This window comes from Agelaius phoeniceus, chromosome 11 (assembly GCF_051311805.1).
Source record: "Agelaius phoeniceus isolate bAgePho1 chromosome 11, bAgePho1.hap1, whole genome shotgun sequence".
NCBI lineage: Eukaryota > Metazoa > Chordata > Aves > Passeriformes > Icteridae > Agelaius > Agelaius phoeniceus.
In genome coordinates this window covers 15997544-16021554 of record NC_135275.1, presented here as the reverse complement: position 1 = coordinate 16021554, position 24011 = coordinate 15997544, and the positions used below count along the sequence as shown (strand labels likewise).

The window sequence follows — 24011 nt, the reverse complement described above, 5'->3', positions numbered from 1 at the left end:
ACTTTTGGCAATAGAATGTCCAGATAAATATGCCAGATTCCTTGCAAATGGCATGATTAAAAATAGTCACAATGCTGCTAAAAACTGTTATTAAAAGGAATAGAAACTATTGTGTTAATATATTCACAGCATATAATTTATTCTCTGGGTGTATGTAAAAGGAAAGGCTATTTTCTTTGAATTTTTCCTATGCTGATATTGTAAACTATATGACAGATGGGTCAAGTCCTGATTGCAGTATTCTAACATTTGGAATAGCAAGTAACATATTTGATAGAGCTGGCAAGTTTTTATATATGATTCAACCCAGAATATAAAAGCCACTAGAATTCCAAGTTGAAAATAATTAAATGAGCTGGAAACGATCAGGAACCACACATTTTTAAGTGACAGATTTTTTTACATGTTTAAATTGCACAAGAATATTTTATAGCTCCCTTTAACCAACAGTGACGTTTAATTCTAAAATGTGTAATTGATATTTGCAAAGCAATTAATTCCTATGGCTCATTATTCTATTGCTAAACGTGCCTAAGCATTGGGGAGCTGACTTCAAGTTGTGTTTTTTAGTTCACCTTTTCTGAATTCCAGAGTTTTAACTGAATTAACCCATCTCAGTCTCCTGGTGTGACTGCACTAAGTGTGGTTTCATACTTGCATTGAATTTTTAGCTTTCTGATTGCACGGTGCTGTAGGATGTTCGAATCTGCTGACTTCTAGAATACGTGTTGTCAGATGGTGTCATTACCGTGTAATACCCCAAATACCGATAAGCAAAAACCCAGCAGCTTATTCCATTTGTATTTGATCATTTCTGCTTATGTTCCTTTTGAAATTTCCATCTTTTTTGTCACTGTTTATGAAGTCATTTGTCTCTTTACTTTTGGCGTCTCTCTCTCCGTCACGCACCACCAGCCCGTCCGCCCAAGCCGAAGCCGCCGGCTGGGCCACCATCATCTCCTCAAACGCAGACTAACATGATAGATCATATGCTCAAAGGCATGGCCAAACAGCCGCCAAGTACTGTAATAGTCTTCCTTTCTTTTATTCAGTGGTTTCCTAGTCTAGCAGCCGCTCGTGTAGCAGTAGAAAGCTAGTCCTCATGTGCAGCTTGATACATACAAAACACCTAGCGCGATGTGGTAGGCTTTAGAGATTTAGAGGTAGCATTTATTTCAAAATGTCCACATTTTTTTGTCTAGCAATGTCTGACATATGCAACATTTTCAAATATCAACGTCAGCACAAAATAACATTGTTGTTGCATAACATTTTGCATGGAAACTATAAATATGTATGAGCTTTACATGATGTTGGATGAAATGTTTGATAAGTATATCGTATACGTTTCATGTAACTGTCAGTGCTCCAGCTATCTTAGCAGAATATTCTGATGTATAGTAACTTAACCAGGGAAATATTTAAAATAAGAAGGAAAAAAATTAAGATTGACATCTGCTGGCTGCCAAAGTTATATAAGCATCAATATTTTCTTTAAAGACAGCATCTTTGAGCAGTTGTTCTTATTAACACTTTTGTCTTTTAGTTATATTTGAGAGCAGATCAATGTTGCAAATGAGAATGGGCCTGATGCTGCACTGATCAATGGAAAAGCTTCCCCTTGGCTTTGGAGGTGCAGAAACAACCAGATCTTACTGAGGGACCTGTCTTTGGGCTCCTTTTGCAAAAGGAAGTGGTTTCTACTTCTTGTAGCCATTGAGGTGCTGGATAGTGTAGGACCAAGACTGAGAAGTTAACCAGGAGCTTTCCAATTTCAGTATTTTCTCAGTAAATTATATTAAAGGGAACCTTGATTTTTTTTTTCTTTTGTTTGTTTCCAATGATACAACAAACATCAGCAAAACTGGAGGAGAAACGCCCAAGGCCCTTATCTGTGCCATAAATCAGTAAAACTGTACAGTTCATTTGCATGGTGCTTTACCATCCCTCAGGCAAGCTGAGCCCCTACAGGGCCAGACTCCAGCTTGCTGAGCTCCTCCAAAAACCAGCCACATTTGGGACTGTCCTGAAACATATGGAACTGTGTAACCTGTAAACAGGTATTCAGAGAAAACTAGGGGCTGGCAAGATTTTGAGGGGGAGAATGAAGTCCTGTAAGCTCCCTGAGCCTTCAGCAAGGCAGGGATTTCTCCCTGGGTGACCCAGTCAAGCAGAACAGGCCACCTTGTGCTTCTGCCCCACCAGTAGACAAGACCAAGCACTAGGAAAAAACCAGGGTGTGTGGAAGGCTGGAGCGAGATGCCCTGTGAATACTTGGCCTGTTGGCATATGGATCCCAAGGGGGCAGGTCTCCCACTCCATTCCTGCTCCAAACAACCATCACAGGGAGAGTTTGCACACCCCTGGGCTGTGAGCTGCCCTTTGATACCATGGAGAGGCCAAAATACCTATGGATGCAGAGGTATGGACTGGCTGTGTAGTGAAATGCCTCTCTTTGCCCTTGCTGCTCAGGAGAGCTGGGACTGGGAGCTGGGTCTGAGCCAGAGAGACATGTCTGTGATCAGCTCTCTGGAAGCTGTCCTTCAGGGAAATTGTGGCTATTTTCTTTTCCTCTACATTATTTCTAATGAAATGCTCTGAATGTTCCATATTGTTAGCACCTCATATTTTTAATATGTTATTAATAATATAAATTACCTGGAAGAACATAATATAATAATTTTTTAGAGTTTTCAGAAAACACTGCAAAAGAACTCAAAATAGGTAAACACCAAGCTCCAGGATTTAAACTCTTTGGTTTGTTTTGCGGGGTTTTTGTTTTAAAGTTGTGTCTCTTTTCCCATATAAATCTTGCCCATGAGTGTGGGATTTACCACTTTTCACTCCCTCCAGCATGCATAACTCCTGACCCTTGTGGAGTTAAATCCTGGAGCAAGGCAGACCTGCGAGTTTTGCTTTTAGAAGCAGGTGACATTTAAATTCCTCGAGTCTGACAATTTATTACAAGTGCAGACAGATTTGTTTTAATTGATCTTCTTAAAAGCATTTTTTAATGATATAGATATGATTCCTATAATAGCATCATCTACATTGAAGGATACATATTGTTCATACATTAGTGGCCAGATGCTGTCTTTAGGGAATGTGATGTTCTTATTTGAGCTAATAAAGTGCCACCATAAAGCAAACCAACTCTGACAGTATTGTGAAATTTGGAGCTGGAGCACTGTATTTTCATAGTATAATAACGAATGTGGCTTTCTGGTTTGCTCAGTACTAATTATATAAGCATTTAACATATGCATGAAAAGATCTTTAAAGCTGCAGAATATTATGGGGATTTTTTTTTTAACCTCTAAAATAACTCACTGTTCGTCTAGCTTTTCACCCTGCCTTCCTTTTAACTTGAGTTCTTGTACTACAGAGAATGTAGGCCGGTTAGTCACACCAGCTAAAAAGTTAGAAGATACAATACGTCTGGCAGAGCTGGTAATTGAAGTCCTACAGCAAAACGAAGAGCACCATGCAGAGGTGAGCAGCGTCCCCGGCGAGGTTGTGTCCGCCCAAGTCTTCCACAGGATCCGGTGGGAGCTTTGTATATTTGTGTGATGTCTTCCCAGCTGGTGCTGGTTACCTTTTTTAAAAGCTGGAAGTACACTCGAGTATGATGAAGGCAAGGTACACTTCAGGAGGAATGTGTTTTCAGAGGGGAGGGAGGGCTAAAGGATGAATTAACTGTGCTCTCCTCGATGTCAGTCTGCAGCCTTTCTGACAGTGCCAGTCTGGCCAAAATATTCACCACCAACTACCTGCAAGAGCAAGCCTGTCCACTTTCCAGAAAGGTTGTATTTCCAAATCATGAGCTGTATGTGTGTGCCTCCAGCCAGCATGAGCGGGGTCCCTGCTGCAGCTGCTGCTCCTGCTGTCCGGAGGGGAGCAAGGAAAACTGCAACAAAACAGAACCATTCTCCTTTCTGCCCCTTTCTGAGAATTCAGGTCATTTCTAGGGGTCTCCCTGGGCCCCTCCAGTACATGATGAACTCACCTGGTTTCCTGTTGGCCTCTTCTGCCTTGGCTTATTGGTAATAGCTCAATGACTAGTCACAGAGGTTAGGATGAACTATGCTCTGTTACTTATTGTCTGGGTTATCTAAGGCCTAATACAACCACTCTTAACTCTTTGAAGCACCTTAACAGAAAGATTTGTGTATGAAAATCACTGAAACCATGTCATAGTCAGATATACACCAGAAAATCGTGAGGCTTGATCCTGGAAACACTTGGTCCCACAGGCAGCTGGCATGGCTGGCTGTAGTCCTGCTCTCAGCACATCAGGACATTTCTCCCTGAGCAGGTGATGTTGCATACCCGTGTAAGTATTTGCAGGATTGAGCCCTGAGTTCTCTGTAAATCTGGTGCTCTTGAATGCGTATTGAAAAGTTAATAATTTTAAAATTCGGAGGGAACAGTTATTGTTTATGACTGTAGGTATTGTTGCACTCTTTCACTATTTTCTCTTTTCCTTCCCATTGATATATATATATAGATATAGATATACTCACAGTATTTTGCATTAAGAGCATTTGATAAATAATTTCACAGTCACCTAAAAATCATTCCAGTGTGTATTAAATATGCAGTATAGTTTTACTTATTGATAATACACAGCAATCCACAAAACCCAACTAACGCCTGATTACATATTTAAATTTCCTCCCTGTTTTTCTACTGTTCATTCAATCTTGGATGATCCTGGCAGGGGAAAGAGGTATGTGACTAAACCGAATGAAACGAGTCACTCCTGTCATATTCCGTGCATGCCCTCTCAGTGCCATGTTTCCTACTGGGATTTTACCCTGGTTGCCCTCGCTTCCGTAACTTTGACCGAGGAATGTAACAGCAACTTTGGGTCGGCTGCTTGCAGAGCTGGTGGCCTGACACAGGAGGGTAAATGTGGCATAGCAGTCCAGTCCATGCATGCAGCAATGGGTATATTTTACGAGCGCTGCAGTTACATCCCAACACAACCCTACCTGCCTGGACTCGCTCCTCAGCCTGTTGTTACCTGTCGTTTGCATTCACCCGACCTCTAGTACACTGTGGTGGAGATGGACTAAGTACTACACGAGTGCCTAGAATGGTAGTGGTCTTCCTCTGGTTTTGTCTGTATGTGCCTTGTACTGGATATACAGTATTTATATGTAGAGAGAGAATGTATGAGGTGAAGAGTGAAATAAACCTCCTTTTTACTAAAGCAAGGGGTGCCTGAGAGCACTATGCTTGTGCAAAAACTGTTTTATTCCACTCCTCACCAGCACAGGCTGGATGTACAACCAGCTGGGAAGGAGCTGTTTTTTAAAACACAGCTTATTTTGAAAAGAGGAAGCAGTTGCAGGACCAGTCACACTCAGCCAGCCATGCTGCCAAGATCCTTACATGATGAGGAAGGCTCAGAACTGTTCTCCAGCATCTTTTGTGTCACAAGGTTTTGATTAGAGACAGAAGGTTAATGCCAAGACAGATAGGAGGCATCCCCGTCCCTTGTTCTGAACGGGGACTTGGAAGGATGAAATCCATCTCTCTCCAGAAGCCCGGCACGCTGTCGGTGCATTTTGAATCCCTGTCCTGAGGGTGGCTGTGGCATTTCAGCAGTGCACAGGCAGTTGGCCAGCTCTCTGCACACTTTGAATTGCACCCAGGGAAAAGAGAGAAGAGGCTGGGTGGTTTATCACTGATTTTTATTGTGTTGTAGCTACATTTTACTGTCAGTGTGCAATGAGCATTGCTGAGGTATTACACTTTATTTTTCCCCCTGTATAATTCCAGGTGACTTTTTTTATATATTGTCACTCACCTGGAGAAGGCTTGACCCGTGAGGTGTGACTCTTAAGTCTACTTTGGTTGTTCAGCAGAAAATTGCACTGCTTACTGGAGAAATGCCTTACTGTACTGAAAAGCAATAGTTTTTGCAATTAACACATGCCCCTTTTTTCCCCATGTGGATATCCAGGCAGGCTCCCTAATGAGAATGTAGAAAATAATACTCAAAGCATGTTCAAAAATCATTACAAAAGGAGCATGATGTCTAGTCAGTTGGGTTTGTCTTACCCATGAGAAAAAAGCAACACAGCACAGGCAGAAATAGCAGAACCCGTGTGCCTATGTCTGAAATCTGGGAGCAGGAGGTCTCTGGCATTGTATCATCTCTCCCATCAGATGTCTCCTAGCTCCCTTTCCCTTCCTCTGGATGACTGATGACAATGTCAGAGGCAATGCCATTCACCTGTTTTTAAATTTGTGTTTTCTCTCTCTATGTATACATATGTGTATATGTATATATGTATCTTAACTCCTTGAGGTCATACATATATACATGTGTATCCATGTGTAAAATATACAATAATAGGTGTGTTTGGCTAGAAAGCACACTTTTTCCCCCTTTACATTATTATTTAAGCAAAGCAGGTAAGTAGATGGTAAATAAATGAAATGTTACCATCTTGAAAAAGGTTTTCTAAGTATGGTGTTACCAATCCTACTTACAGAAATTAGGGAGGAGGTTGAGGATCCTGACAGAAGTTTGAGAATTACGGAGTTAAAATATGACTTTTCAAGCAAAAGGAAAACTGTTACTGATTTGGGCATAATTTTTTTCCACCAATGATCATATGCTTTTCTTTTTTTAAAATAGCTCTTTTTTTCCTTTTTCATGAAAGCAGGTTCTTATTGCAGGACTCTGAAGTGTTTATATTGAGATTTGTTACAGAAGACATTCTTTGGCCTCCCCTCTTTTCCCTTCCCCCCAAACGCTGGTTGCCATCATAGCAGTCGCTCCATGCCTGCAGACCCAGGGCAGTGTTGGGTGGGTGCCAGCATGGCAGGCTCCGGGCAGGCAGAGGCACAGCCAGAGAAACCACATCAGAGCAAGGACAGCCCCTGCAGCCTTCCTGAAAACTACAGCCAGGCCTTGCTGAGATAAGAGGACCCTGCACAGCTCCACTGCTCAGCAGCACTCCTTTCCCAGCCACCTCTGTGAGCAGGTTGGAGCAGGCATCAGGAGCACACCTGCCTCTGGATGGTTTTGGTTCTTCCATGGTCCCTCAGAGGTTTGATGCCTCCCAGCATGGCATTCACTGCCATCCAGACTTGTGCCTGGCTGGACACCAGCACCAAATGTGGAGAAATGCTGTCAGCCCCACACAGGCTCCCTCACCATGGTTTGGCTCTCCCAGAGTGATGACTCTGCAGACACCCAGGGCCACTGTCACCACTGCCACTTCACCTCTGAGCATCCCCAAGCAGGAGATGCTGCAGCAGAGCTGGGCAGCTTCCTCCATGGGCCTGAAGCTGAGGACAGTCTGCAGACAAAGGACTCTGCTGTAGCCACCTTGTCCCCATGCCATGACCACTGGGACACTCACCTGCTGGTGTTGCTGCTTCAGGCATGGGCAGACACTGAAGCTGTGCCTACATCTTCACCCCTATTACAGGGCAGGCCCAATCCTAAGATTAGTTTGGGGATCATGTGGTTATTTTGGTTATTTGGTTTACATCTTGGATGCGCTCTGGGAAGAAAATGCCGAGTGCAATGCCCAGTCTATCCATGCCTTCACATCCATTTTGTATCTACTCATGGAATAATAGCAGGGCAGTGTCAGTCTGCTTTATATTTTAAAGGATTGAAGGAGTGGAAATAGTTCCAAAGATCCCTGCCACTATCAGTGGCAGCTGAGAAGTCGAGCCAAAACAGGAAAAACTATGGCAGTAACCTGTTTTGGAGGTGCTGTTCCCTCTCCGTGACGAGGTGAACCAGTAGCTGGAGTTGTGCTGTGCACATCAGTGAATCAGAACTGAACCCTGAGTGAAAGCCCATTCTGCTTATTCACGTCTGCTAAAACATGCAAAAAATGCCCTTCCCTGACTGGCAATTCCTCTTCAAACTGATTCCTCCATTCCCAATGTCGTCCGTTTCATCTCCACTCTTGTGCCTAAGCTAGAGGCTTCTTTTTCTTGCCAAGTGCCGCAAAGCTGTTCCTTAGCTCCTTTAAGTCACTGAGTAATTTCCTATCACTTCCAAATGACAGCACATGGTCCTGTGGACAGTTCTTCTCATATTGCATGTTCCCAGCCAGAAGTGACTACTGAACACGCATGCATGCATTTGCAGCATTCACATCTGAGCCATGTATGATGTGAATGTCACCTCAGAGAGCCCGCACAGCGAATTTTAAGGACCCATGTGCATGAGAATGAGTTACCTCACTGATATTTTTTGGTTTTCAAGTTTAGACATATGTTTTTCCTGCCTCTGTGAAAATATAGGCTTGCCATAGATTTTTTTTTTTTACCTTGGCATGTTGATAGTAGAGCTTTGTAATGGGTTCCTAATCAGTAGCATCATGAAGGTGGTAGTGTGTTAGATAACCATGTAAAATGAACAGTGCTGTAATAGCTTTTACTGGTGATGTTTGAAATATCTTGAAAACATGGTGTGAATGATTTAGGACAGATTTTAATGTCTCAGGCTTCTAGTTTTTCAAGACAAATGCAAGTACTGAATCCAAGTAGAATTTAAGCTGTTGAAAAACACATCAGAAAACCTACATGCACAGTGAAGAAACTCCCAAATTTCTGTACTTTAGAAATAAGAATTAGTTGATTTTTTTTCCTGATACTTAGCATCATTAATGAAGTCATTTATTGTAAATTGAACAGATGAAACCTTCTCTGCTACATTACAGCTGCATGCCTTTACAGTGGAGCTCTGAAGAGACCCTCTACAAGAAAGCTTTGTGTTAGAACCGCAGTGCCTAATTCTGTGATTAGCACTGCCCATGCAGGCTAGCACCCAAAGCACTGTTCTCTTTACAATAAAGGTAGTTTCCATGAGATGCGCTTTTTTTTTTTTTTTTTTTTAAGATATGTGGCCTAACATCTTTCCCTGCGCTTTATTAGAACTAATACACATCTTTATTATCTTTTTCTGCCAACTCTGAAGGCCTTTGCTTGGTGGTCAGATCTGATGGTTGAGCACGCGGAGACCTTCCTGTCGCTGTTTGCGGTGGATATGGACGCAGCGTTAGAGGTGCAGCCCCCAGACACCTGGGACAGCTTCCCGCTCTTTCAGCTCATTAACGATTCCCTCCGTAGTGACTGTATGTATTCTGCATTCTGATCATTCCCTTTCCAGTGGGCTGCTCAGGTTACTGATAATGCTTTCAGCCTCTCCTTACTGCACAGAGAACTGAGATGGGTGGAGATTCACAGATTTACAAACTCCTTTAGCACCAGCTTTTATTGCATTGCCACTAGAAAAAGCACACCCCTTAAATCACTGAAGTCAAAGGTGGGAAGTTGAATTTTATTTTGCTTCATCTTCTCAAGTCTCTTGGTAATGGCTGCCTGATAAGCAGGGAATTAGGTACTCTATATTTGTCATTAAATGTGTGTATTGTTTTATATATGTGTACTGCATTTATTTGGCATGGAGTAAGCCAGTCCTTGCTTTAAGATTTTATTGAAGGCAGGAAAATATTAAATTAAACAGTTCAGAAGAATAGTGCTTTGTGAAATAAGACAATTCTCCAAAGCACTTGGGCCCATGCTTTCAAAACCCATGTTTTGAATTTGGCACTTTCCTGGATAGTCCAACCCTCCCTGGGGAGCTGGTGGCAAAATTGACATTGCCTTAGCTAGGTCCTAGACCAGGACCCCAGCTAGCTTTCTAAGACTATGTGAAAAAAGCCAGGGACTCATCCTCAGAAGGCAAGTTCCAGCATCATGGTACTGAGCAACCAAAGAAGAAATTATTTTCCCACCTGCTAAACCCATAATGTTTGGCGTGCTGTGTTTCTTACACTGGTTTTATTCACAGGAAGTGATAATGTATTTGTAAGTTTTACATTAATGGAAAAGAAGGTTCATTGTCTGTTTATTTGTTTGGAGTAAGAAGTCATTCCTGCTGTCTGTGTCATGAACTCTGGCTCCTGTTATGTTCTTGAAGTTTTCCTGTTCACTGACAAATTCATTGTTTGATGAAGTGCCGCGCTGTGGTTTGTTACAGAGGTTGTAGTAACAGTAGTGTCTTACTATACTTTTATTTATCTATTCTAGATAATTTGTGCAATGGAAAATTCCACAAACATCTCCAAGACCTGTTTGCTCCACTTGTTGTTAGATATGTCGATCTGATGGAGTCCTCAATTGCACAGTCAATTCACAGGGGCTTTGAGCGGGAGTCATGGGAGCCAGTAAAGTAAGGAAACCTCCTTTGATACAATCGGAATTTGGGTGCAAATGGATGGAGATTCATATAGAGGTGAATTAGCAAACGTTAGACTGGACATGCAGAAAATGCTTTAAACGTTCTAGTTTAATGCTATAAATAGGAGGCCTGATCTCTTCAGGATTTTCAGGTTAATGAGGGAAGTGGTATTGGCTTTTTGAAATGCATCGCTGCCTCAGTTTGAACCGTGTGCCTTTGAACAGGGAAGCATGAAAATGGGAAAACCTTCTTAACTGCCATGGCTTTTTGGAACCCATTCTAAAAGGCCTTTTCCAATGCTGCTTTTGAACTCACATAGCTCCTTTTCAGAACAAAAAAAATCTCGCTTCACTGTGTTCAGTTCCAGCCCTATAACCCCTGTGAGTCATTGCTGTATTTATTCTCAACACTCATTTTTTCCACCCACCCTGTGGGGGGGATACTGCAGTGTGTGCCTCTGGCATCAACCCCATGGCTGGTGGCTGCACTTGTCCCCATGTCCAGGGCAGCTCTGCCAGTCCCAGCTCCTCTGCCTGTAGGATTAGATGTGCAGAAACCAAAGTAAAACATGGGCAAGATGACTCAAGCATAATGATTTCTTACATTTGGAAAGCTAGGAGTTTACGAGCAAGAAATTGGGAGCCTGAGAAAAACCCAAATTGAACTCAAGAGCTGGTGAATGATAAAAATGTGACATGTGCTTTGGATTACTGTTGTTATTTCACAGGTTTTGAAGCATTGCTGAACCCTGTCATGCTTGCTCTATAAAGCCAAGTCAGATCCTACAAAGGGAAATAGCTAACTTTTCCTTCTAATAAAGATACTAAAAGAGAAAGATGGACCATTTGCAAGTGACATGAGTCTGGCAGTGCCTCAGACCAGGAACTGGGACCAGGTGACCTCTGGAGAGACTCTTTTCCTTGCTTTTTTTGTCATTCTCTAGGGAAAGTGAAATGGCACCGCACTCTCAGAGGTTGCTGTATAAAAGAACGTGTGGTCTTTCAGGGCTTTTCACACCAAATATGTTCCGTTTACAAGGAAAAGAGATTTTGTTCAGCAGCCAGCCTCCCATATGCAACCTGGAGTCTGAGTACCCAGGTTTTTTCCTTTCTTTCTTGTGCATCCTCAGCATCCGTAAGGATTCTGCCTGCCAAATCTCGGGCTTTTTCTTGACACCTGATCATCCCCTCTGTTTTGAGTGGGGTTAAGTGGCTGGCATTCAGGAGCCTCTCTCACTTTCCATTTGCTGTCTTTGGTCTGCAGGCTAACAGGATTAAAGATCCTAAAAAATCTTGTTTCAAATAAGCAGATGTGACCCAGAAAACATACAAGAAATAGATCTTTCGAGTAGGAGAATGCCATTTTTACAGCCACTCCTTCAAGCAGAATTGCACTTCGAAGTTAGCATTAACTTCAGTTTCAGAGCTCTGCTTTAGTAAAAAATATGTATTTCCTTGTCTGTTATGAAACAGAGGCAGTTAACTCTGTGTACCTGTCCACCTGGGTCAAGCACTCAATAAACAAATCATTCTGCTTTTTTTTTCTTTTATCAGAAGCTGTCATCTTTTTGCTTTTTAATGACTTCAAGGAGTTAACTATAGATGTCCATAAGTACTTGGATGTGCTACTTGCCTGTCAAAATGCTTTGTCCCTGGGTATGCCAGCATCTATCATTTCCACGTTATCTCTGATAGTTATAAAAGAGCTTTTCTTAGTTCTCTTGTGATGGTTATTCCCTTCTGGAGTTCCAGTTACAGTGTGCTTTGAGCATTGCATCTCCAAGCGAAAGCCCAGGATGGACTCTTTCTCTTACAGACTTGGGTATATAAAAGATTTCTTCCAGCAGGAAAGTGGGTGCTTTCCACAAGAAGCTTCTGTCCATCTGGTGAAAAGATGCACCATGGGTTTTTTTTTCACGTGTTGATATTTTGTTCTTATGTCTCGCACACAAAAGTGTGAGTTGCAAACGCTGGCTCAACGTGATGTGGCCCGGTGAAGGGAGGCACCAGTGAGTGCCAGAGGGTGGCACATACAGTGCAAAGGAAAAAAGGAGTGTCATTCCTAGGATCTTATGACATTTTTCATGTGCTGTTCAGAACTAAATGTTAAGGCATCTTCATCTTTGCCTCCTGGGCAGACCACCTGCTCCTCTTTGTCTGATCGACAGGGAACTTGCAGAAAAATTCAGGTTAGAGACTTTTTCTGTTTGACTTGCCCTCCTGTATCTACTCTCTCCTCACCCCACATATCCGTACTGTAGCACATTTGAATTTGTGGCCATGTATTCTCAAATAGTTTGGAGCAGCCAATTCCAAACCAAATTGTGACCTTCTATTGACACCTCTCCAGCAGAGCTTTTTTGGAAATTGGGAACACTGCAGAATATTCTTCCACGGCTTTCCTCTACTTTGGAGATAGACCTTCAAGTTGGCCAGCAAAGACAGATCATCAAAGCTGGCCGTTCCACCAGGCTTGTTGTTGTCCTGGATCTCTACAGTGCATTACAAGAAGGAAATCTCATTATCTCCTCTTAACCAAGAAATTATTCCACAACACAGAATCTTTTGAAAGGGTTTCTCTGTACTTGTGTTTGCAGTCAAGGCTGAAATATGTAGCCCTCCATAACCTGACCAGATGGCAGTTTGCAAGCATGTATTTCTTCTATTTTCATTGCTGAATACTCTGCACCTTATGCTCTGAAGAGTTAGGTATAGAAATCACAGTGAGAGAGATACTGTTAAGTATTGAAAAAAAATGGTGGGGGGAAAGCATGGACGTTGTGTGCTCATGAGGGCTCTGTAATCTGCCTCTGCAGAGCTGCTGAATTTGCAGGGGGTCCGTGCCCTATAGCTAGAGCAGCTGGTGCGCTTGTGTGAATCCACGCAGAGAAATGTGGAACACTTGTCCTTCGCACAGTCATCCAAGTATGCAGGATGCAGAGTAGGTCTGTTCTCTGGTGAGTTGAGAGGTCTTGGAAAAGTAGGGTTTGCAATGGGTTTTTTTCATGCTAGCTTCTCTCGGAGAGTGCTGATTTATCTCGCAGCCAGCTGACACGTATGTGTGTGTGTCTCTGTGTGTGTGTCTGTGTTGAAAGATCTTTTTGAGCAAATGCTAAAGCTCATGCAATGACAACCAATTTCAATGGCTTGACTAGGACATTACTCATTGACCCAGGGCTCTCTCTATCGCTCTGTAGTCCTGGCTTTAGCATCTATTAATTGCTCACTAACCCTTTGCAGGCTATTTATAAATGTATCATTAATATAAATGTCAGAACTTGAACAATATGATTATACTAATCATTTTATAAGGTTGTACAACTACAGAATGATGGTGAAAAATGTTTCCCCTTAAAAGAAGCACCGCTGTAGTGAAAGTGAGTATTTTTGTTACTATTCTGGGTGTCAGTCACAGGAAGAGCACAGATTTGACTGCCTACTTCACTATCAAGCTTTTGCTTCACATCAAGGCTTTTGTGAAAAGATTTGCTCCTGAGCGTTTGCTCAGCCTCGACAGTGAGGTTTCAAGTGTTTATAGTGATGGAAGAGACAGGCATTTGCGTCTTCCATCACTAAATCATTTCAGGCATCCTGTAGGAACTGAGCGTTTAGGTGTGGCCAAGGGTCTCGTTCAGCTCTATTCCGAACCCAGGAGATAGCTCAGTAAAAATACTGTGATTTTCCTGCCCTCCTTTCATTGCTAGGGCAGCTCTACAGGAGCAGCCGCGGTGCAACTGGACGTGTTCCATCCGGTGCTGCGGTACAGTGTGAGCACTGGGAGGGTGTGCAGGGGTACACTGCCAGGCTGTTTGCACTGAGAACTTCCCAGCAGACAGTCCAGGTGAGGGCATTTCCACAGCTCACACAAACAAACAGGGCTGAAGCAGAAGACACCAGGAAAACAAGCGGTGCAGCTCCAGAGCTTGTGTCTCTCATCAAACGTATCAGGATCCAGTCCTGAAGCTGAGTCGTCTTAAATCAGACAGCCCTCATCTTGTTGATGCAAATGCCCACATTCCCTGCCTGATGGCTGAGGTTATATTTAGCCATCTATATTAAATAGGCATGGCTGGCTTCTAGAAACAGTTTCTCATCCTGGACCTGTAGTTTTATGGTCTGAACAATTGCAGGCTTCATGGAACATTTGTTGGTAATATTAATCATTTTTTAGAGGTCTCACTGCAACTGTTAGTCAGATAATTAGATCAGTTGAACCTGAAAAACTGTGCATGTCAATTCAGGAGAATATTTTTTTTACATTAGTTACTGTATGTTAACATAATATACTCCATTATTTTGCTGTTTTGTTTTGTTTTAAAAGTACTAACTTATTCTTGCAACATATTCTTGCATCAGCAAAATAATGTGTTGTATAAAAGAAATATGTTTCCGTGCGAATATAGTATACTGTTTACTCTAGAAGTCATATTTTATTAATACAGTGTTTTTATTAATATAACACTGTCACTTCTTGAATTTTAATATTAAAACCAAAGGTCCTCTGATTTATGTATTTACCATCTGGCTAAGTTATTTAAGTTGCTTTTCCTTATACATTTATATGTTGTCCACCTCTTGCTATTTCTTTATTTATTCCATATCAGTATCTAACCACATGCACTGCCATTTCTGAAGATTTAACACTCTCTCAATCACTATGTAGTCTATGTCTCATTCAATAGTCATATCATCTTAGCAGCAGATACAGTATGAATGGAAACAATGGACAGCTTTGTGACAGTAGTGAATTCTCCTCTTTGCCTGAAAAAGAGAACATACAGATAGCAGGAAGTTAAATCTACTAAGAATCATAGAAATAATTAGAAATCAGAGCGTAGTCGTGAGGGCTTTTTCACTAGAAAAAACTTTGATTTGTGATTTTCCTCCCCAACAAGGGATTTTATTCACAAAGAATGAAGTCTGTTCCCTAACATTCACCAGCAATGACAAGCTGAGCTCTTGCAGAGATGTGGTTCACATCGTCTGATGCGTTAGGAAACATTTATTCAGGCAGCTCAATTCCACTGCTTTGGGGGTTGATATATAAAACTTGCAGTAAGAAATGAAGTGCTAAATATGTCTCAGGGAAGTTACTAAGATTTTAATATGCCTTGAAAGACATGGTGTATAATTTGATAGTTTCACAGGAAGCCAGATAATGGTGTCTGTAAAGTAACTCATTTAATCCAGGGAAATGGGCAAGACCTCCAAAGGTGCCATATCCTGATGCAGTGTCAGAGCAGGCAAGTTTGGATGCTGAAGCAGTGACTGTGTGCATCAACAGAAAAGCTTTCAGCAGCTTCAGCAGTGCAGGGTGAAGCTGAAATCCTAAATTTCTAATTCCATTTTCACTGAGTCCAAGTAAAAATCTGGTGAAAACGCATCTGGTTTTGTTCCTCACATGGGACTGTAAAACCACCTGTGGGTTGTGTACCAGGGGGTCAGGCAGTGTTCCTGGGAGAGGGCAGAAATGAGGCATTTTTCTGAAACTGGCCTCTCTTCTGAGAGTCAGGTAATATGTGAATTAGGTAATTGAGTTCTGTGTTTTGCTGATTCCCAGATCTCCTAATGTTTTCATTTTGCATGTAGAATATAACTGTGATGAGATACTCATTAAAACAGAATTAGACCAATTACAACATCTAGAGACCTAGTACAATGAAATATGTCAGGGTGCATTCCAAACTTTGGGCATGCATCACTGTTATATGCACCTTGTTCCAGGAGAGAATCTTGCATTAAATCAATACAGCTGTCCACTTTTTAAAGATCTCTATTTGCATAACAGCTGCACATCTGAAAATCTGATTGAAGTCATGATGCCCAAGTACACATGCTTCATATTAACCTTTGACTATCTTAATCACCTCATGGCCCACTTCCAGCCATGAAACAGTCACATACCAGTCCTGGATTCATTATGCACAGTGCACAAATAGTGGGGCTGGACAATCCTTTGTTTTGCACCCAGGGGAGGATCAGGGCACGGTCTTTGCAGAGGAAGAAGTTCACTGTTTCATCACTCCAGATTAGCCCATCTTTATTTGTGGAGGGTCTAAGAGAGGTTTTGCAGCAAAATTTTAACTCCATTGAGCTTGGTGGCGAGAAAAACTCTTATGGCTGGAATTATAGACTCTCTCTTTATTATTTCAAATTCCAGTCCCTTAGCAGATCTCGTAATTTAGTACTTCCATTGAGCCTGTGTGTGTAAGAACTGAGACTCTTCCTTAAAAGAGAGATGTTTTGGAAGAAAAGCTGCTCTCTGCACTTTGAAATGGTATCAGGACTTGAAGGTGCAGTTATTTTTGCAGGTGTTTAAATTCTCTGTCAATTTTTCCCTTTGCAATTCTTCTCTTCATTCTGGTTTGCTTTTTTTCAAAAGGAATTTGAATTTTATAGCAGACTGAAAACACAGTACATAAACTTTCATACTCATGCTTCTTTCTGAAATGTTTTGCTTTAGTTTTTTAACTGTCCTCATGCTGTGAACTTTGCAGATTTGTTTCTGAGTGTCATGTGCTTCTGCTACATCGGCATTGTCACTGTTATGGTATTTTTTCTTTCTGTCTGTTTCTTCCACAGGAGTTTAACAAGTAATCTGCCCAATGTGAATCTACCAAATGTGAATCTCCCTAAAGTACCAAATCTACCAGTTAACATCCCACTAGGCATCCCACAAATGCCTAGCTTTTCTGCACCGTCATGGATGGCTGCTATTTATGATTCTGAGTGTGTATTCAGTTCAAATTAGATCTCATTTAAATTTAAAGTAATCTTGGCATGGATATGTATTGTTTGTTTCTGTGCATTACATAAAACTTTAAAGAGTGATACAGTTAATTAGATGTTTTCTGAATGAGACACTAGTGAATTTCTGGCATGTGTATTTTGAGGGTTTTTTTGTATAAACCTTGAAAATTTGTCTCAACTCCCACTGAGAGTTTGAGCAAGTATCTTGCTTTACAAAATAGCTGTCAACAATGGGGTATGGTCTGAATAACATACAAACCACAGAACTCACAATGTGACATTATGTGTCTCAGCAAAGAGTTTTGTCCAAAAGAGAAGATTAATCAATTTCAATGCCAGTCAACCAATTTCTGTGGACCAGATGTAGATCTAAAAATTAATTTTATTTAATGCGAGCTCTGCAATTCCCAGATAATTTTTGTCTTGGCTTTGGTGAAGCAGTCTAAGAAAAAGGAGCACCCTGTAACAGTTTTCATTCGTGTTGGGGGATGATCCAGAGAGCAATTAAAGCTCCATAGCCTTCATTACTGCCCAAATAATGCCATGACCAACTAAAGAAAGAGATTTTCAATGTGTTAGATTATGGCTTGGAAAATAGTGTCAAAGCAGTCACTCTGTAGGAGCCTTGAGCTCTGTGCTCCCAGCTTCCTGCCTGAGTGTCCCAAGGTATGTGTGTGAAGCTCAGGGGGAACACACCACAAATCCTCAGCACAGATTAGGCAAGTTCTCTTTTAGGAGATTTCTCACTGAGCAGTGTGGAGGGTGGTACCCAGTGGGCTCAACCGAAATCTCATCATTTGAGGTAGCTCATCTCCCAGGATATCCTATCATGGGAACTGCTATTTGTTCATTCTCCTTCTAAAATCCTGGGGAGTTATTTAGGGTTAGCATAGGCTGGTCTCAGACAGCACTGTGGTGCTTTTCTTCTATCCTCTCACTTAATAGATAAAATTGAAGAACTCACCCAAGAATCTCCTGTTCCCTTGTGCTGAAACACCCTCAATTACATCTACACCTGGAGTCCACCAGAACGCCTCTGCCATTAGTCTGGCACAGGCAGGATTGCAGAGCACTGGTAATGAATGAAAGCAAAGAAAACACTGATGTGAGATCTTTTTAAATAGATTTAAAACCTTTTAAAATATTAGCATGGTTGTTTATGTGTCAAAGCCATACAACTCATATTCATGCTAAGATAGTTATTTTAAAGGCTAGCTTAGGCAGTTGTCTGTAAAGAGTACTTGAAAGTTTTAATCTTGCTCTGTGCATGCTTTGTGGTATTGCCCTTGAAAAGATAAGAATCATGTAATGACAGAAAATTGGATCATCCCTCTGAAAATGCTTGAGCATCAATGGTGTATTGCAAGCTGCCGGCGTGATTAGAGTAATTGTGGTGCTCACAAGCAAAATCCGAACAGTGCATTTTGGAAATGAATATACTATATTGTTTACTTGGATGGAGCCCTAATCAAAAGTGAGAAAAAGACTGAGAATAATTCTTCAAGAATTTTGAAACCAAATGGATGTCATAATATTGCTGTAGTAAATACCAATTATTGCATTTGTACACATTAAATCACTTTAAATGTAAATCCATGCAGTTCCAAAACTGGGTTTAGACTGTTAAAGCTTGCTTACACCCAAGCACAGGTTTGAACTAAAAACTCTTGGTAGATGAACATGTGAGACTGTTGTCCAAATTGGTCCCCTGGCAAAAGCAAATGCCTGATTCTTTATCTTTTCATCTCCCTGGTTCCCTTTTACTCACCCTTCCCCTCCATCAAGGACATGTTACCTGTTGCTTAGTGTCAGATATGTTTCTCCTACAACCAAGACTATTCATTCTTTATCTTGTTGACTCTGCTAGCCCAGGCTCCCTCAGGACCCCTCTGGCATGTTGGGACTACAGTTCTCACCTGGGAGTAGCCCTGTTTGCATTAGTTCCCAGCTCCTCTAGCATTAACTCAATGCAGCTGGCATCTGTCACAATAGAAACACCCTCCCTCATCTGTTTCTATAGATGATGTCAGCACAAGTGGTAATGCATGGTGTGTTAAATATCTTATAAATTACTGTGTTAGCATTAGTGGTATGCGAGGAGGGGGTTGAAACTCTTGAAGCTCCCTTGGTAATTGTTCTGGAAAAAAAAAAAGTGAGGGAGAAGAAGAGAGGGAGAGAAAAGGGTTATAGATGCATAAATTTCTGTGCACAAACAGAGTGCAATCCAGTCCTGTATTTTTATTCTGTAAGTGGAGGTTTGAGATATAATTATACTGTGAAAAGAGCTGGTGTAGCTACACACTGCAGGACTAAAGACTTCCATCTGGGCAGGGGTGTGGGTACAAGAATATGTGCTTGGGAAAGAAATTGAGAATTTTGTGGCAGACCAAAGTTGTTGCAAAATAAATTTTTAAAAATGTAAATTTGTTGTCCTGTAATTGCCTTTGCAAAGAAAAAGGTACAGCAGTAAATCCTGCCGAAACTCCTGGATATGAGATATGAGATGTACCCTTAGCTCAATTGACTTACCCCAATTTTTTTTCAGCTGTTCAAGAGATAAAGTGTGTCCTCGCTCACCACTTGTTAGCACTGTCCCTTACCTGGAAACGGGGCCACACTGGGGGGACAAGGCAAACCCAAGATATAATTTGGAGGGGGGAGAATTGCATGAAACCCTAAATCTTAATAACTGCATACAGCCTAGTATGGCAGTTATTATTGATCAAGGATTTTCTCCCACAATTTCTGGCCTTGATTCTTAATAATCACATACATTAATGTGGTTATTAACTAAGGCTGATTTTTACCATACACACGTTCTTCCCGTTAATGTGTGTAATTCATGATGTTGTCTTACTCATCTGGTCTGGAAAGTTTTGTGGGTGATGACAGCAAGGTAGATTAGGCAACTGTATGGTAAAACTCAAAATCCTGATGGTGGAGATGGCCAGCATTGTCCTGTGTATGAAACTGCTGTCTGCCTCACACTTGTTGCAGGAATGGTCTCCACATCAGGTTGCCAAGACCCCGATGCCACTTCTGACTTTTGTTCTCATTTTGCCCTGCCAGCAATGGATCAGGCACCTCAGAAGATATGTTCTGGAAACTCGATGCCCTACAGACCTTCATTCGGGATTTGCACTGGCCTGAGGAGGAGTTTGGGAAGCACCTGGAGCAGCGCTTGAAGCTGATGGCGAGTGACATGATCGAGTCCTGTGTGAAAAGGTGGGTGCCCATGAGGGAGCCTGGCATGGTTCTCACAAGAGCTCACGGGATGCAAAGCTATTCCACCTTAAAACTGGAATTCACCCCATTGCTGTGAGTCGTGGACTCTCCCAAGCAGGCACTTGTCTGTTGAGACTGAGTGCTTATTCACAGTAAGGCAATAAATCACCCATTTTTCTGTGCTTTGTAGTAATTACTTATTTTCAGTGAGGTCACATCTTTGTAACATGCAGTTTGGTGTGATGATTCTGACTGCTGAAGGCATAGCCATAAGAAAGATCCCAGAGCCGCCTAAAAAGCACAGATACATGAAAAAAAACCAAGAAAAAATTATTTAAAAAGTGGGATGGTGTGTTGCTTGGCACACGGGTTTCACGTCTGCCGTTGATTGGGAAAAGCTGTTGTATCATCAGCCACATTATAGCATAGTTACCTGCAGATCTTCCAAAACAGAGATATCTTTAAGCAACTTTTAGACATACTGGCAGCTGTCATTTTGAAAGCAAAATATTGAAGTTAAATTTCCAACTTTTCCACTGCAATTTATGTCCATTTGCATCAGAGATAACGAGGCAAGAAGAAAAAATGAACTTGGTATTTCTTTGTGCAAAAATTCGTAGACAAAGAGATGAACCAGAGAAAAAAATGGATACCAAATATAGTCAATACATGCTAATATTAACTGCAGGGTGTGATGTGGCTGTCCTGTACCACACTTTCCTGGCCACTCTGCAAGTGTGAGTGTGGCATTTATTTTCAGTACAATCCTCACTAGCCTGGATGTGCAGTATCAGCACAGGGGAAGGCACATTGAATCCCTGAGATGCAGGCAGGAAGGCAGATAGCTCGAGGCTTGTTCTCTCACCATTCTGGAATAAACCCTAGTGCATTTTAAGTGCAATGAGATGTGTTGCATTTAATATCTTTGACACAGAGCAATTTATTGCAGCAGCCCATCTTTGGTCCTGTGAGTGGCACAAACACTGAGCTTTAGTTGTCTTTCAGTTGTCAGACTGTGTTTTAGGAGAAAACCCAGTGATGGAGCTCTGCTCTCTTCTCTGCTCTAGCACCACCAGTGAAACTTATTTTCTCTTTTTTCTTTTTTTCACTTGGGATTAAGGCCCCTTTGCTGTCCCTACAGCACACTTATAGCTGCAATGATCTGTAAAAATCAGAACAAGTTAGCTCAGCTGAGATAACTGGGAAAAATAAACAAATTTCCAGGTACATCTAAAGAAGAGCTTGTGTGCCTGGAAGCCAGGTGGTTTTTTTCCCTGATTTGCCTCAACCTTTCTACAAATGTGTTGTCCCTCTGTAAAAACCTGACCCATCTTGTATTGGTACAACTATATATAATGGTTGTGAGCATAAGTAGGAACATGCTCCTTTCCATGAGGAGATGGAAAATCCCAGTCTCCTTGGGTCCTTTCAGTAATTATCAACATTCTAGTCCCCGAGTCCAGGCTAAATCTGGCACTGGTAATTAAATCAGTTCAAATGCCATTGCTGATGTAAACCAATATGCTGCCTTCCCTATTTATATCACCTGCAAACAGGGCCTGGCTAAGGTTTCTTTAGCAATTTCAGTTTGACACAACATTTTTCTTCGCGTCTGTCTCTGAACTGTTGAATCCATGGAGGAGCCACCCTGCCTTCCACACTGGGTTGTATTTCAGGGCTGTCAGGAAAGCAGCCCTTGCAAGGAAGGCCTGCTCACTAATAAATCCAGGCAGAAGGACCTACATACCAGCTCAGATCTGATCCCCAGAACAGGAGCTTCACATTCATAAATGAGTTTTCATTTGCATAACCCTTGGAGGATCATTTAAGTTCAGAATTATTCCTGAGCTGCAGCTGATATTATTTGTTATTTCTAAATTGAAGCTCCTATGTTAATTTATTGGCAGATTCTGTGTGATGTGATAATTGTTCTGTGTTAGGTTAGATTAGTGAAGTACCTCTGGAATATGAAGAGGGGCTCTGAAAAAAGGCAAGGCAATGCCCACCACACTGGAAAGCATTCCCTTGTTAGACTCACAAATGCCTTGGTATTTAAAATAGGACACAGGATCAGATTTTGTAGGTTTTGGCCTAACAAAGGTTTTGATGTATCATGGTTTGTTACTGCCAGGGATGTCAGATTTGATCTCAGTGAAACCTCAGGAGAACAGGGAGGTGTGTGATGCAGGTGTGTTCATATGCCTGTGCCTGTGATGCTTTGCAGATACAATCTGGTGAATGTGAGTGGTGCAGGGAAACCACTTCTGTGAACTTACAAGACAATTAAGAATTTCCAGTGAGCAAATACTATCATATCACTATAAATGCAATGATCTGGCAGTGTCCTTACAGTCAAGCAATGAAGGAGTTTCTGTTATTTGTAGTTGCTGTCAGGGAGCAATAGGAGCTTCAGTGCAGCAGGGTGTGGTTATTAATCAGCTAATGAAACCAAATTAAAGGTGTGCATTGACACTGCTGTTTGTAACATTATCACACTGTTTATCAAGCATAAGAGAGTCACAGTTCCCTGAAACTGTTGAACACTTTATAAATAATGTGTATTCTGGAAAGGGGGTTTCTTTTTAAACAGGAAAATCATTTTTAGAAAAAGCACATTTGTAACAATTGCACTGTGGCACTCCCAGTAGCATTCAGTTTTCTGGCTCTCAAACTCCTCTCAGTATTGTTTCAAATTTATTTTTATTGTCTTAGTATGTTTAAAAGCAACTGAAACATCATCTTCTACTTTCCTTCACAGAACAAGGATTGCATTTGAAGTAAAACTGCAGAAAACCAGCCGATCAACAGATTTCCGAGTCCCTCAATCAATATGCACCATGTTTAATGTCATGGTGGATGCCAAAGCTCAGTCTACAAAGCTTTGCAGTATGGAAATGGGCCAAGAGGTAAAAATGCAGGTTCTTCCTTTCACAGCTTTTAAAGGCAATGTCATGAAATTTCCTGTCTCCTGTTGTGCTCGTTTCAGAGACGTTGTATCGTTTGTGGATTTAGCCTTCCATAGAGAGTGTGCAGATGAATGTACAGGGGGTTGCTCTCAAATCTAATGAATAGAAACATTCGGAATCCCTGTCACTTAGGAGTGGCTTTTTGCAAGGACTGTGGTATGCATACGGTATCTCTCAAGCTTGGTTGTTGCATGATGACCATACAAATTGAGTCATTAACTGCACCTTGGAGCCAGGTGTCAGCAACACACTTTCTGTGTATGGCTATTTTCTGTAGAAAAACATAAGGAAAACAGAACTGCCAAGTTGTTGCTGTGATGCATGTAAGGAAAAAAAAAAAAAAAACCTACAAAAATAAAGAACTTCCAAAAGTAGATTGAAATTCCAGCTGCTTTGCCTTCCTCGAGTACTGGCTGTAATCAGCACACTTGATCATTCTGGATTTCCAGGTTCATAATGACTCAAGTTCCCAAATAACAAACCTGTTTTAATTAATTGCTGACTTTTATTTTCTTCTGAAGCCATAGTTGCAGATTGAAGTTTCTGTGAATTGACCTATGAATTAGAAAGACATGGCAAATTGGAATGAATTAAATGCATCAGAATGCTCATTTTGCTCCAGTGACTTCAAGCCAAATTGAATATTCATATACCAGTTTAGAATAAATTCACAAATACTGTTTGGCTCACCTAGTCTGCTGCTTGTCAGCATTTCCTAGATAAGCCTTTTCACTACAGTTTTCCATGGTCAGATTTTGCAGTGAATCATTGCTAGTTGTTCCTGTGTTTTTTTCAGTTGTTCACTTCAATTTGTTCCCCTGAAAGAACTTGCTCCAAAGGCCACTG

General features: G+C 41.5%; 1 protein-coding gene across 11 annotated transcripts in view; it reads left to right on the top strand.

Annotated features, from left to right (window-relative positions):
• CADPS (calcium dependent secretion activator) overlaps window positions 1–24011 on the top strand; it is a 206436-nt gene that overhangs the window by 147206 nt on the left and 35219 nt on the right. For 6 of the 11 annotated variants that reach the window (XM_054640035.2, XM_077184355.1, XM_054640034.2 and 3 more), the window contains 6 exons: window positions 3386–3492; window positions 8960–9116; window positions 10075–10216; window positions 16807–16953; window positions 20044–20199; window positions 22958–23105. In XM_054640035.2, coding sequence (XP_054496010.1) covers window positions 3386–3492; window positions 8960–9116; window positions 10075–10216; window positions 16807–16953; window positions 20044–20199; window positions 22958–23105 — 857 coding nt within the window. Of the gene's footprint in view, window positions 1–915; window positions 1021–3385; window positions 3493–8959; window positions 9117–10074; window positions 10217–16806; window positions 16954–20043; window positions 20200–22957; window positions 23106–24011 lie in introns of all 11 variants that reach the window. The other 5 variants (XM_077184356.1, XM_077184357.1, XM_054640037.2 and 2 more) reach the window with 2 other exon arrangements.